The following is a 15,873-nucleotide window of genomic DNA, read 5'->3' on the forward strand; positions in this document are numbered from 1 at the left end:
ATATCAAACAGGCCCCTTGTAACAAGAGGCTAAGGATTTGTTGATGGGATGCAAGGTCTTCTGTGCATTTTAGTCCTGATTCAGAGTTATTCTTAAATTGTCATCCCAGACATTTTACACATTCAAAAATAAGTTACAATTCTGACTTGCATTTAGAGCTGACAACTTATGTACTATGCGGCGACACAGGCGCCGACAAGACTCCGGGCTCTGGGAAAATGAAGCGACATGGTCACCAGGGAGTCATGGCCACACCCATTTGGGAAAATACAACTTTGTTTGGGTGGGCAGGCATTACCACCACAGGAAGAGAGGACAGTCTTCCGCTGCAGCCACCTCTCTCTCTCTCTCTCTCAGCACTGAGCTAGGGAGAGAGGCTGTGCTGCAATGCAACCTGTCTTCTCTCTCCCACTGCCCGGCTGCTTGCAACAACGGAGAGCGGAGCAGGACCCTGACCCCCTCCATCAGACCTGGGCCCGGATAAAAAGTACCACTTCCCCTCCTCTTGGCGCCATTGTATGTGGCTGCACCTCTCCCATAAAATCTGCTGATAAACGCAGCTCCTCATTTGCACATGCCCTATCTTTGGTGTAAGATCCGTGACTGAACCCAGAAGTCTAGACTTCTGTGAATCTAGAGATGGTAGTCTGTGGGTAGGCCTATAGAAGATAGACAGGCTGAGTGCTGTGTCACATGCAGCAGCAGGTCAGTGAAACCCAGCAGAACTGCTGATCCTGTTGTAAGACAGCCGGCACAAATATTAAATACAACTTTACATGTATACAGTATGTATATGTGCTGTCTCAGACCCTTCCCTCCAATATGTGGTTGGTGCTGCAGCCCAGGGGCAGCGTCCACACTGATAATAATATAACATTTTCAAAGGAGTTGGGTACAAAATCCAAACAGTGAAACATTTTGGTAGATATTCTAACCCGATCACACCTGTCCCACAGTCTAACCCTAAGCCGATATGTGACCATTGGGATGGTGAGCCCCAAGAAATCTGACTACATCCCTTTCAAAGTTTTTCTTATTATCTGGTTCTTGTTGAATTGTCAGTTCTTTTGGTTTTACAAAGATATGCTGCACAAAAAAACTTCCTTCTGTCAAATGTACAGTATGCTATAATAATGACTTTGATTAAGAAAAACATGTGTAAAATGTTGTTTCGTCTGCCATTTGCAGAGCTTTAACAGTGTAGCATTGGGAAATTTCTGGAAGCTGCAAACATACACTAGTTAACCTTCAGCTAACATTTTTATTCTTAACATGTTCTGAACTTGAACAGCCCATGTCTGACATCATTTCATGTAACCCGATGTTCTCTTTAGTTTACCTTTCTTTTTGCTTCCTCAAGGCAAGTCTATATTGTACGGTGCACTCTGACCTTATCTGCAACCTTTCAATAACACTGTATCCCTCTAGCAATCATCACACAATATGTCCATGCCAGAATCAAATCTGCCTTTCTCTGAGATACTGAAAGATTATAATAGGAATCTCGTCATTCTCATGTTTTCCTTAGCAAAACATGTAGCTCATAAAGGAATGACAGTCTTTATACAAATAAAACCTTTGTAACTGTGCAATAAAAACAGAAATATGCTGTATGCAGTGTATATCGGTGACCATAATTGATTTCATATGGCTGAGATGTCTGTATGATGCAAGCATCAGAAGTTCAGAAAACATTGAAACAAGTAAATACCCATTTGAAAAAGGTACATTTAATTTCACAATTTCACCTCTGTGATGGCTAGCATTCTAATGCCCTGATTCGCTACAGGATGCCTCTTTAATTCATGCACTATGGGCCCGATATGCACATCAGCCGATAATCGATACGCTGAGCATGTGTTTATTCCACAATGTGCATGTGCAATGTGGAGCAGATATTAAATCCTAATAGCTGCCATTTGGGGTTGTGAACCATCCGTTTAATGGGAGTGCAAAGAAAAATGCAGGTGTTACTGAATAAACACATGCGTAGCTATGGAAAACACAGTTGTGCCCAAGCATTTGAGGGGAGTGTGTGTAATTGTAGCACTGGCCTCAATCAGGCTGATTTCATTGCAGCCCCAGAGTAAGTTCATGGCTACTGTAAGCCTGCGATGAGTGGTAACAAGTGGAAAAATCATTTGATTGTGAATCTCTTACAAATGGTTTTGGACATTTTCACTCAACTGCAAATTATTCACTAGCCATATACATCAATTTGCACTGCCTGAACTTAATTCGCAAGGTGAGATTTCATTATAGCGGGGCAACATGTACCTGTTTACTGGTTGCTGCAAATTCGCTCAGCAGCGATCAGGTCTGAATTGGGCCCAAAGTGTGTAACCAGTTATTCAACCAGTCACTAGCTACTGGAGTAATCCCAGAGGACTGGAAAATAGCAAATGTAGTCCCACTGCACAAAATTGGAATCAAGGAAGAGGTAAGCAATTACCGACCAGTGAACCTTACATCAGTAGTAGGGAAATTGACGGAAACGCTCTTAAAACAAAGGCCCTTATTCTTGTTCGTGCGGTACGGCCCGCGTGCGGCCGTACCGCCGATGTTTTTACACTGCACATGCGCAGAGGTCAATCTGCGCATGTGCAGCCCCCTTCGCCGCAGACGTATTTCGTCCGCCGCAAAGGGGGCGTATAGGGGCGTGAGAGGCATCATGCCCTCATTTCCCTATGTGTACGCCCCGCGTTTCATGGGCGTTCCCATGCAAACGCGGGGCGTATGCATGGTAATGAGGCCATGACGCAACTCATGGGGGCGGAAAGCTGACGTCGCCGGATGTCAGCTTTCAGCCCCCATACAAGCTACCACACGGACGATTGTCCGTGTGGTCTCAGCTTGCGGGAGCTGCCGCGGCGTGCGGACCTGCCTTCGATGGTCGACGACCATCGAATGCAGGGGGCAGCTCCCACCATGGTGGAGGCGTACGCCTCCACCATTTTTATGCGGATCGCCAGCCGTCCGTGTACGGACGGCCGTGGCGATCCGTAGGGTGGGCGGGGATTGGTTTGTGCGGCTGGAGCCCCGTGTGCGGCTCTGGCCGCACCAACCAGAATAAGGGCCAAAGAGTTGTAGAATTTCTCAAAAACAGCAACTTACAGGTTCCTAATCAGCATGGGTTTCTTTGAGGGAGATCATGTCAAACAAATCTTATTGCCTTTTATAACTGGATGACTAAAGTAATAGAGCAAGGTCGGGCTGTAGATGTAGCTTATCTAGACTTTAGTAAGGCTTTTGACACTGTCCCACATCAAAGACTGTTAAATAAACTTGAAAGCTTGGAATTGGATTCTAAGATGATTGAATGGATAAGATCATGGTTGCAGGACAGAAAACATAGAGTTGTAGAAAATAGAGTGCAGTCACAGGAGGGAAAGGTTACCAGTGGAGTGCCTCAGGGATCTGTACTTGGACCAGTGATTTGTAATATCTTTATTGATGATATTGCAAATGGAATTGAGGGTAAAATGTGCCTTTTTGCAGATGACATAAAGGTATGCAACAGTTTAAACACACCAGGAGAGGTTAAAAGAAATGATTGATGATCTAGGACGGTGGATTAGAGAACTGGACAAGAGCATGGCAACTACAGTTTAATGCCCCAAAATGCAAAATCATGCACCTGGGTCTCAAAAATCTGATGACTAAATATACTACTGTATAAATGGTACTATAATGGAAACTACTGAGGAAGAGAGGAATCTAGGTTTCACTATTTCAGGTGACTTAAAGGCAGGTACAAAGAAAGAAGTAATGATCTTAACAAGCTAGATGAGTGGGCTAAAAAGTGGAAGATGAGGTTCAATGTGGATAAATGCAAGGTTATGCATCTCGGGAGACGTAACCAGTGTGCAAGTTACAACCTAAGCGGGGAGGCATTAGGTACTTCAGCACTTGAAAAGGATCTAGGAGTCCATATAGATAATAAGCTGGGGTGCAGTGTTCAATGTCACATTGCAACAAAAAAGGCCAACAGAATTCTAGCATGTATTAAAAGGGGCATGGAAACTAGGGACTCAAAAGTAATTATGCCACTGTACAAGGCATTGGTTAGACCACACCTTGAATATGGAGTACAGTTCTGGGCCCCACACTATAAAAAGGACATCATGGAATTGGAAAAAACCCAAAGAAGAGCAACAAAGCTTATTAGGGGAATGGAGAATTTAAGCTATGAGGAGAGATTAAGCAAGCTAGGACTATTTACACTAGAGAAGAGACGTTTAAGGGGGGACATGCTCAACATGTACAAATATATCAGGGGCAAATATAAGGAACTCTCAAGCACCCTTTTTACTGCAAGAAAGGAATCTAGGACACAAGGGCACAAATTTAGATTAGAGGAAAGAAAATTTCTTTCCCTCAAAAGAAAAAATTTCTTTACGGTCAGAGCAGTCAAACTTTGGAACTCTCTTCCTGGAGAGGTGGTGTTGGCAGATACAATAAATACGTTCAAAATAAGGTTGGACAAGCACTTATTGGATAAAAATATCCAGGGGTACTAACAAGAACCATATTCTGTCTTTTACAAGGGATAAGCTATTAAAACGTAGGTTGAACTAGATGGACACAAGTCTTTATTCAGCCACATCTACTATGTAACTATGGCCCTTATTCTGATCGGTGCGGCCGGATCCGAATATGCGGCCAGGACCGTGCGTGCGAAACCCCGCCTTCCATACGGATCGCCAACTCCGTCCGTACGCGGTAAGAAGCTGGCCGAACAGACCGCACGTGTATTTTTCACGGAATACGCCTCCTCCATCTAAGGGAACCTCCCCCATCATTCGATGGTCGCAGACCTTCGAATGCAGGACCGAGTGCTCCACCAGCTCCCGCAACCTCAGACCACACGGACATTTTTCCGTGCAAAAGCAGGGATCTGGGCGGGCAGCTGACATCCGGCGATGTCATATGTCCGCCCCCTACACGTGCGTCACGGCCGCATTACCATACGTACGCCCAGCGTTTGCATGGGAACGCCCATGAAACGCGGGGCGTATGCATATGGTAATGAGCCCAAATAGCCCTTCACGCCCCTCTCCACCCCCTGTTCGGAGTGTTCACATATCATGCGGGATTTGGCCGTACGCCCCGCTCGCACATGCGCAGAGACGCCTCTGCACATGCGCAGACACAAAACATCGGCGGGCCGAACGCACGCGGATATATCCGCACCGACCAGAATAAGGGCCTATGTAACTATGTAAATGCCACTGTATAGGTCATTGGTACGACCTCATCTAGAGTACTGTGTTCAGTTCTGGAGGCCATATCTCCAGAAGGATATAAATACATTAGAGACTGTACAAAGAAGGGCAACTAAAATGGTGTGTGGCCTACATCACAAAACTTACCAGGAAAGACTAAAATATGTTAATATGTATAGTTTAGAGCAGAGAAGGGAAAGAGGGGACATGATATAAACTTTTAAATACTGTATATCAAGGGTTTTAACAAGGTACAGATGGGACACATTCTTTACAGGAAGAGGAGCAACAGAACACGAGGACATGCACTGAAACTGGAGGGAGGAAGATTAAGGGGAAATTGAGGAAAAATTACTTGACAGAAAGGGTAGTGTATAAGTGGAATAGCCTCCAATCAGAGGTGGTAACTAACATAGTAACATAACATAGCAATTAAGGCGGAAAAAAGATGTTAGTCCATCAAGTTCAGCCTATCTAGAGTCAAATACAGCAGTGCAATTTAAACATGTTTGGGATAGGCATATTGATATCCTTACAAAGAAATAAGGATCAACATATGGTTTGAGGTAACATGTTTAAAAAAGACGCAGACTAGATGGGTTCTTGTCTGCCATTAAATTCTATATTTCTTTGTTTATATGTATGCTTCAGTTTTGGAGAAAGCACACACTCCTATCCGTTCCTACTTATCCTATTGTTTTTCGTTCGTCCACCCACCTATTTTTAGTATGTTAACTGTTATGAGTAGGGTCCCCCTTCCTCACGTACTCACCCTACCTCTTTACCTCACCTGTGCTCCTGTCCTGTTCTTCCCTTCCTCTACTTCATCTTCAGTCTCCTCGACAATTTTGACACCTACTTCTGAACTGATGCTGATTTCAGTTCTACCAGCTATACCCCTATTTATACTGTATTTTTCAACACACCCTGTACGTTACCTTGTAATTTGTTTTTTGTTTGCTATGTACGGCGCTGCAGACACTTTGCGGCGCCTTATAAATAAACGTACTACTACTACTGTAGGTACAGTTTCATAAAATTAGTTAAACACAACTAAGAATATAATTTTAAAGACAAAACTCCTACCCGGCTCTAACCCAGGTCCAGCACTTTCACACTAAACCTGTGTATAATGGGTGACCAGGGTTTAACCCGTCTTATAACCCGGGTCAAATTGCTAGTTTGGATGACCCAGGTTTCTAGGTTTGATGCTTTCACAGTGCACCTCGACTTGGGTCGACCAGGCAACAACCCAGCAATAACCCAGGTTATAAGTGCAATGTGAATGGGGTAAAATAGACAAGATCGTCCTACTTCGAATCATCAGGAGATGTGAAAAGATACATGTATTTGTAAGGGCTGTAACTAAGTGTGTGCGATCGGTGCTTCCACACAGAGCATTAGGGACAAAAGCATTTCTGCAGAGTCACCAGCACTGTCCTCAGGGCAATGTGGACAAAGCTCTAATTACCAGAGCGGCCAGCAGTGCCAGTCTTTCCGCTTCCTGGACATGATGTTATGACATCCCAAGGTGCAGTGCTGCCTTGCTACAGCACTGATATTCGCTACATCACATGCACAGTTTAATAAATAACTATAAATTCATCCATATACCGAACAGTGTGCAGCTCATACTGAGGTCCAATATATGCAGTATCAATTAACACAGAATCATTCTTTTTTACAACTGACCTCCAAATAGAATGAGAGATCCAATCACATATTCCTTTATGATGAGAAAATGTAAATTATAAGAATTATTTTGTTAAATAAAAAAATGATACAAATAATCCAATTACCCCCCCCCCCCTCCCCCACCTCTTTAGGTCCATCAATGGGGATATTCAGCAATGGTGATCCTACTACATATCCTGGATTGGTTGTTTATGCCATGAAAATAAATACCCTTCCCAAATTATTATATATCTTTCAAACCCTTCTGAGATCAATCCCTCCAAACATCATCACCGCACTTGATTGGTATCCCCTCAGTCTCCCAATTACCCTGGCTTCCTCCTAAGTCCCATCCCCAATTCTCTCATTCCTCACCCACTGTTGCTTTAACTCTTGGATTTTCAGAGACTCTTGAAAGAACACTAAAGCTATCTACATGCCAATCTCCGCTTACCTGTTTTTGGAAAAACCAGGCATTTGCACCAGGTTTCTCCCCCATGATGGCATCCCCCTGGATATCCTCCACCATATTTTGGGTAGATTTGCAGCAAAATCATTCACTGACTTTCCAAGAAAATATGATATACCTAACTCTTTACACTGTATCATTTCACTTCCTCTCTTCGAAATCCTAGCTCACCCCAAATTCCCTCTCCATCTCCAATAGATAGATACTGCATGTACTGGCCCACCAACACAGCCACTTTTTCTCAATTATATAACTCTGATACAGACTTCCCCAAACCTTGAACCACATGAACAAGCATGGGAGCAAGATATGGGTTCTACATTTTGATTATGAGGAATGGGATGTCCTTCAATCTGCAATAGCAAATGCTCTATACGCATAGCTATATGAGAAAACTAATACAAAATATAAACCTGAGGGTACCTAGTCCCAGACCACCTACACCATATTCATACCTACACTGCATACAGAGAGCTACATTTTACAATATATGGTGGACTTCAATCTTTTTGGGACATGATGTGCTCACTGATTTCACAAATCGTCACTCTTCCCTAAACCCCTAATGCTGTGTACACACGTCGGCAATAGGGGCTATAATCGATGGGAATATGGTCGCAGACGACCATATTGCCATTGATTGGGAGTGTGCCCCGGCGATAAGTCGCCGGATGCGCGCTCCCGTTTTCTGCCCCATTGTAATCGCTGGTCGCAGGAGCTTGCTCCTGCGACCAGCTAATTACCTCTGCGGCTCCCCCAGCAGAGGTTCCTTTTCATCAGCGACCATCTCTGGTCGCTTGATGAAAAGGGGACACTGAGCAATATATTGCTCAGCAATACATTGCAAGCAATATATTGCTAGCAATATATCTCCCCCCAGTGTGTACGCACCTTTACACCTGCAAATCTCTTTTGCATCCCTTTAGACCACACTTTTAAGAACACCAACAAGTTCCTTCTCCACGTCTCATTTTCAGCCAAGATTTAAATTACTGTGAATGTAAAGTCCCTTCTGCTCCAAGTCACCAAGAATTTTTAAATAGGATATGGTTTCTAGCAAGAATGGAATATATTACTAGTTTCCAAAATAATATGGTTACAAAATTCCACTCTACTTGGCACCCATGGTACCCTTACCACAGCACCCCTCTTCCTGGCTTGAAATGATTAAGTTTTTCATGAGACTAGTTTGTGTATACATATGATCTACACACCCTGGCTTACTAAAACAAAAAAAAATTCTACCTCTACTTTCCCCATCCCCCTCCATAATGTTTGAAAGTTCTTCTACAGTTTCATTTGTATCATATTTTTCTTTATACAGGTACATATTTTTTGTGAGCTCTGCTTTAGTAATTATTATAAGAGTTTAGTGTTAAAAGATTGCACGTTGAGGCATACTGTCTATGGAGATGTATGTAATCTTTTTTTATTTTTATACACAATGATTGCAAAATTCTTTAATTTATCTGTAAATTCTATGCAATTGTTACATTTTTACATCATCATTTGATGACTCAATAGAAAAAATTGGTGAGAAAAAAATAATACAACTATTTTCATTGAAAGTGTACTATAAACAGTAAAAAAATAGTTCTCTAAGATTTTTACTTTATTTATTTTAGGTGCTAGATACTCAGTAGTGACACACGTGAAATGGGAGAAATGTTTTCTTTGCTTGTTGTTAAATATTGTATGAAGCTGCACAAATGAAGTACAGTAATATTTATTTAGTGAGCAGGTGCACTGCAGATGCAGCTTTTGATGGCTTTTTGGAGCTGTGAGATAGAATTCATCTTGGATCATTTGAAATAATATTTCTCCCGTTATCTTTCATCTGCAACAGTTCCTTGGGGCCAAAATGAAGTTAAGCGAGAGCCGTCGTGAGGCGATGACAGCACCCCAAACAACAATTGTCACACCTGCGTTACGAGAAAATGCCACAGAAGCTGGAGCTCCAAGCGATGGAGTAGATAATCATTTTTCAAAGATCAAAGAGAAGTTCATGAACGAGCTAAATAAGATTCCATGTAAGTATAAAGCACATAGGAAATTTCTGCTTTTATTACTTATGGAAATATTATACCATTATAACAGACATTTTTATTATAATAACATATTCAAAAAGAGCTTTATGCATAGTCAGAGACTTGTATGATGTGTAATACTGTACATTTTATGATTAACAGGTTTATTTAGCAAATTGATGGTTCAGTCCTGGGTTTAGCATACCTGTGCGACCTCCACTTTTTATTATATTTCTATCAGAATGAACCTTACTATACTATGAGATACTCCAGAGCCTAAAGTGGTCTTGGAGCGGTGGTGGAACTCATTTCTCTGCCACCTCATTACACCCCCTCCCCCCCCATTAGGCAGAGCCAGGGCCAGTGGTAAGGTCTTTTGGCACCGCCCTGCAAACTATAATGCTTTTAACATTTCTTTACTAAAGGCTATTTTATGTAATTTTAAGTCGTTTTTCATAGAGGTTAAAGCTATCTGTTGAAAAAAGGGCTGTTATTTCTGTTTATGTTTATAAGCAATCCAGCAGTAGTAGCACTTAAGAGGCACTTTTAGAAGGTAAAATAATGTTAATGTTTATATAAATGTTATTACTTGCATATATTGCCATACACAGAAGGAATAATCAGCAATAGTATAAAATTAAACTGTCCACACTGTCCTGGATTGGACGAAAGGCTCCCAAAAATCAGGTGACTCTCCTAGCTCCACGGAACGGTAGTCAGGTCTCCAGACTTGTGCACCCCTGGAACCTGTACAACACTTTGCGTAAATATTGCTGAACTGTGCCACTCAAGTCATGCCTCTGGCTTTATAATGCTGGTTATCTTGGCATTATATAGTGGTTAGTGTGGCTACTTTCACATGTCTCTGCTGCCATGTACAGTTTCCATCCCATCGTCTCCACTTTGAGGGCTTCACTCTCCCTAGCACCGCTCATCCCTGCTGTGCCATCCTGGCTGCTCTTTCCCGGAGAGAGCAGCCAAAAAGTTGGCACATGTATGCATGGTATTATCATTTCATTATCATATTATCATCAATATTGTTTCTGTTTGAAAAAGTGATATAAAGGAGTACCGTTTTTGGGGTCTGAAAGATAGAGAAATTAATTGGCCTTATTTCTTACTGCCAGGATCTTTGTTATAATTTAATCATTAACTGGAATGAATCTAGGCAAGTATCAGATTGGTCATAAATCTTACTCTGAGTTTCCCCGCTAGACCGGTAGTCTGTACAACATTGTGGGGCTGCCTGAGATATTTTTAAATATTTTTTCCACTTTTTTGTAAAATATATATATATATATATATTTGTATATATTGTACAGACCTCTGGCTATATATATATATATATATATATATATATATATATATATATATATATCGAAAAGGACCACACTATGCGCACAATGATACTTGAGGGAGCTGCTACCCTGATAGGGTCCCCTGTTAGATGGGACCCGGTACAGAAATGGGAAAGAAAGGGGGGTTTCAGGGTGCGCTTAACCTTTCCTGATTGAACAGAATCTTTCAGGTAAGTAAAACAATTTAATATAAAACTGCCCTAAGGGCATAGCAGTGTACAATAAAGGTTTGGTACAATTACAGTGAATCACAATAAAAATGATATCTTTTTATACAAATGATGTACAATCACAACAAGTGTTTCAATACGCCCATAAGCCCAACGCGTTTCGTCATTTGCATGACTTCATCAGGGGCACGATGCGATAGTTGAGCAAGATGATCACACAATTGTAAACTGAGACAAAATTCTCCCAGGCAGTAAAAAAGCGAAGGTGATTCTTAGGTAATGTTAATACAAACGACCATAAATCCACTGGTTGCTGTATATAATATATGGAATGATAGCACCTCAGGCTCTTTTAAGCGAAAGAAACGGCCTTCAAATATTATACGTATAGTTTTTTGCTTGACGTATAGACGTAAAAGATGGGTGTACACTGCTCAGCTCCAAACATGAGAATGCATTCTCATGTTTGGAGCTGAGCAGTGTACACCCATCTTTTGGATCACAAATACCAACTGTGGACTTGTCAAGCAAAAAACTATACGTATAATATTTGAAGGCCGTTTCTTTCGCTTAAAAGAGCCTGAGGTGCTATCATTCCATATATTATATACAGCAACCAGTGGATTTATGGTCGTTTGTATTAACATTACCTAAGAATCACCTTCGCTTTTTTACCGCCTGGGAGAATTTTGTCTCAGTTTACAATTGTGTGATCATCTTGCTCAACTATCGCATCGTGCCCCTGATGAAGTCATGCAAATGATGAAACGTGTTGGGCTTATGGGCGTATTGAAACACTTGTTGTGATTGTACATCATTTGTATAAAAAGATATAATTTTTATTGTGATTCACTGTAATTGTACCAAACCTTTATTGTACACTGCTATGCCCTTAGGGCAGTTTTATATTAAATTGTTTTACTTACCTGAAAGATTCTGTTCAATCAGGAAAGGTTAAGCGCACCCTGAAACCCCCCTTTCTTTCCCATATATATATATATATATATAAAAAACGGACGTTCTGGTGGCACTCCAAATAACTGGCTACAAGGCACAGGTTAACAACAAAGTTTCGAGGATCTTTATTGCCTAGTCATCAGGTCAATTTGACATACAAACAAACAGAGTATACTGTTTATACATACATACCAATTGGTGCACTCGTTCCCGGTGTGGGATCCGCCACCGGCGACTTCCGCATACGTCATCCATGTGCGCCGTACTATGTCACTACGCATGTCATCACTATGCATGGATGTGTGTGCGTCACGGCGGCACCCGTTACTACGGGAACACAAAACATAAACAACTTTATTAGTGAAAGATAAAACATGATTAAAATAGACATTAAAAAACATTGCAGACATCATAGGCTTTACAAAACCCTACATGTCTGATATAGCCTGAAAAATAGAATAGAAAAAAAATACAAAAAATTACATAGAAAAAAGACTGGAAAATAGCATGACGAAGGAGGAAAAAATTACAATACTACTAGAGCTTGACATGACTATTATAGAAAGCATTTTAATCCCAAGTATTTTAAAAGCAGGTTAAATCCATCAAAAAAATTGCAATCAGTGTGTCAGGCAGTAGTATAACGGCATAGCAGACTCTTGAAAGGCTCCAATGGTCCCTACCATAAAACACCATCAGCCTATCACTTGGATAGCTATTCCATCATCAAGAGCAAGGTGACTCTTCCCTGGAAACCCTTATATCAGGAAATCCTAAGTGCTGCTGATTACACACCTGAGATTCTACTACTGCTACCAAAACATTACTTTTATGTGGGGGAATGCTGACTCTGCCAAAATATACATTTTAACAAAAGAAGGAGGCGGCCATCTGGTGACAGCAACAATCTGTATTCATAACATCACAGGTGTCCGACGTTTTGGGGAAAACATAGCCCTTTTTTAAGGTGTACCTTCTAAAAAAGGGGCATGTTTACCCCCAAAACGTCAGTCAACTGTGATGTTATGAATACAGATTGTTGCTGTCACCAGACTATCAGTGCTGCCTCCTTCTTTTGGTACTACAAATTTAAAATTTGATGAGGGCACCGTAGCAACTGAATCCAGTCAGAGGAGTACCGGACTGACACTATATTTTATATATGTATATATATATATATATATATATATATATATATATATATACATACATATATATATATAAACAGTGGTGGGTGGGAGTAGCACTCCATGCGACTTGAATAAATACACTCTTAAACGACTGCGTGCAGACAATGTTTCATCGATCTTTAATGATCAATTTCCTCAGAGACCTGAGGAAATTGATCATTAAAGATCGATGAAACGTTGTCTGCACGCAGTCGTTTAAGAGTGTATTTATTCAAGTCGCATGGAGTGCTACTCCCACCCACCACTGTTTATATTGTTAATACAAGGAGCGGGCACCCAGCGCAGCTGAAAATCCACAGGGAGAGCCGGATCCCCACCCGTCCTGTATATATATATATATATATATATATATATATATATATATATATAAAGGGGTACTTGTGTAGTTTCACGGCGCCAGTATGGCGCCATGCGTCTGAATCCCCTTGCGGGGCTCACTACGCTCGCCACGCTATTTAAAATCAACTCCATGCCAACATGGATAGTGGAGGTATGAACTATCCATGTTAGCATGAAGTTAAGTTACTTTTTTAAACATAGTTTGTGGCGAGCGTAGAACCCGGAAGTAGCAAGTGAAACTACACAAGTACCGAAAAAGGGTGCCCTCCTAGGAAACGCTGATGGCCTCCGGATACATGACAAAGAAAGACTGCGACACTCCCATGGAAGTAAAGAATCACTCTACAAGCTTCTGATTACCAAGGTAATTACCAAGGTAATCAGAAGCTTGTAGCGTGATTCTACTTCCATGGGAGTGTCGCCGTCTTTCTTTGTCATATATACATATAGGTTAACCTAAAAGTAGATGGCCATGAGTTTTCTACCATTGCACATAAATGTGGGTGTGAACCAAGTGCCCATCTCCCCCTTGGTCTATCACAATTTTGTTGTAGGTGGGCCACAGGTGTGCATTGCATGTACATGTCTGATGGCTGTCAGAGGTTGTTTCCTGGTTGCTCTTACAGTACTTTGTGTGTAAGACAATTAGAGACAAAACAGCTGTATAATAGCCCTGGGGTAAATGGTGTGGATGGTGTCATTGCCCAGGGTGCAAAGCCCTGGCGGAGGTTGTGGCATGGCCACTGCTCTCCCATGTTGTGATGTGCTGTGGGTAAAGGACAGACACACCTCAAGATGTCTCCAGCTCTACTGTACCTAACAGACAATGGGCGGTATTCAATGAGCCTGATTCGCCATGTTTTTATGGCGAATTTGTGCTGTTTGGCGAATTTTGGACTAAAACGGTGAATCACCCTATTCAATGACCACATGGCGAATACATTTGAAGGTTTTTTTCACCATGATTCACCGAGTAGCAATCGCTATCTTTTGATGGAGAAGTGGAATATGAACTTTTAAAATAAAGTGTTTTGTTTTTTACATTTGGTGTCAAAAAATCAGGAATTTTATTCTGAGGAGGGGCATGCTACTTTTATTCATGTGCTGTAAGCACATGAATATATATTTAATTTAAAAAAAAATATATATATATATTTTTTTTTTTACACAGCAGCCAGCAGGGGGCGCCGGAGCCGAGCCGCGCATTACATATTCATATATTCACTGCACCCGATCGTTACGATCGGGTGTAGTGAATATAGGTCCCCTGCTGGCACCCCCGGGGGGCAGCCTGTGCTGCCTGGCACCCGGGGAGCCCACCTCCCCCCCACAAACGTTCTGGGGCAGGCAGAGAGACTTCCATCTCTCTGCCTGCTACCGTCCTCAAGCTCCCTGCGGCATTCGCCGCAGGAGCTCATATTCGCTGGTCAGGGGCTCGCTGCCCCTGACTCGTTGAATACCGGAGCCGGCGAGGCTCCGGAACGTGGCGAATGTGCAGCGAATCCAAAAAAGGATTCGCTGCACCTCGCAGGTATTCTCATTGAATACCGCCCAATGTTAAACAATCTTCACATAACAGGCAAAGCTGGAGGACATGTGCCCAACATACATCATTCTCTACCTCACTTACAAATAAAAAATCAACATACAAACATAAGCACTGGCACTGACCACAACCTAAGATAAATCATAAAATATTTTATTATAAAAAATGTAAAATGTAGTTTGGCATGACTACTCCATACATAAAAATAAAGAATACAGGTAGTACTGACTTGACATAGAAACTATTTTCTAACGGACATGTACACTAACATTTTGAATAAATGTTGACCACCTGCTGGTAAAGTGTATTATAAAATGTCATTACTATAAGTTTTTTTATTTTAACAATTAGATTCCAGAACTGCCCCCTCGTCTATCCTAATATGCCACCTCACCCCTTCTCCCTTGATTACAATTACAATTATACTCCAGACCTGTCAATCTCTTCCAATCCTTCTTCAATTATAAACAAACCAAAAACAGTACCTCAAATCCTCCTTCCTCCCTCATTTACAATTCCACCTATTTCCTCAATTACCTACCCTACCACCAGATCTTACAGGACCGCCTCCAAAATTGTGTCAAATCCCAATAAAATATCCACTGAAAATGAAACCTCTGGTCTATGTGGGGTATGCAGTTTGATTACTCCAGCACCTATTGTTGCAGATATCCTGTCAGTTCCACCTCCCCCAGCACACTTACGGTATAGTTCTAGTTATTATATAACAGTCACTTAGATGCTGTCCATACAGTATTTTATATTGACCACTAGAATGCTCCCCAGTGGCCAATATTGTACTGTGGTTAAGTGAATGTTCTTTGTATTGTATAGCGGTCACTAGAAGGTATTATAACATATACTCTTTACAGTATATTGATCACTGAGATGCTTCATGGATTGTAGTACTTTCTTTGT

The 15,873-nt window shown here is 41.6% G+C and overlaps 1 protein-coding gene across 6 annotated transcripts in view; it reads left to right on the plus strand.

Annotated features, from left to right (window-relative positions):
• The window catches only part of SYT1 (synaptotagmin 1), a 642,856-nt gene that overhangs the window by 425,625 nt on the left and 201,358 nt on the right, over nucleotides 1–15,873 (plus strand). For all 6 annotated transcript variants that reach the window (XM_083182614.1, XM_083182615.1, XM_083182619.1 and 3 more), the window contains one exon: nucleotides 9,215–9,398. In XM_083182614.1, the coding sequence (XP_083038740.1) occupies nucleotides 9,230–9,398 (169 nt within the window). In that variant the 5' untranslated portion in view covers nucleotides 9,215–9,229. The remainder of the gene's footprint in view (nucleotides 1–9,214; nucleotides 9,399–15,873) is intronic.

This window comes from Crinia signifera, chromosome 4, assembly GCF_055691185.1.
Source record: "Crinia signifera chromosome 4, ASM5569118v1, whole genome shotgun sequence".
NCBI classification, from domain to species: domain Eukaryota; kingdom Metazoa; phylum Chordata; class Amphibia; order Anura; family Myobatrachidae; genus Crinia; species Crinia signifera.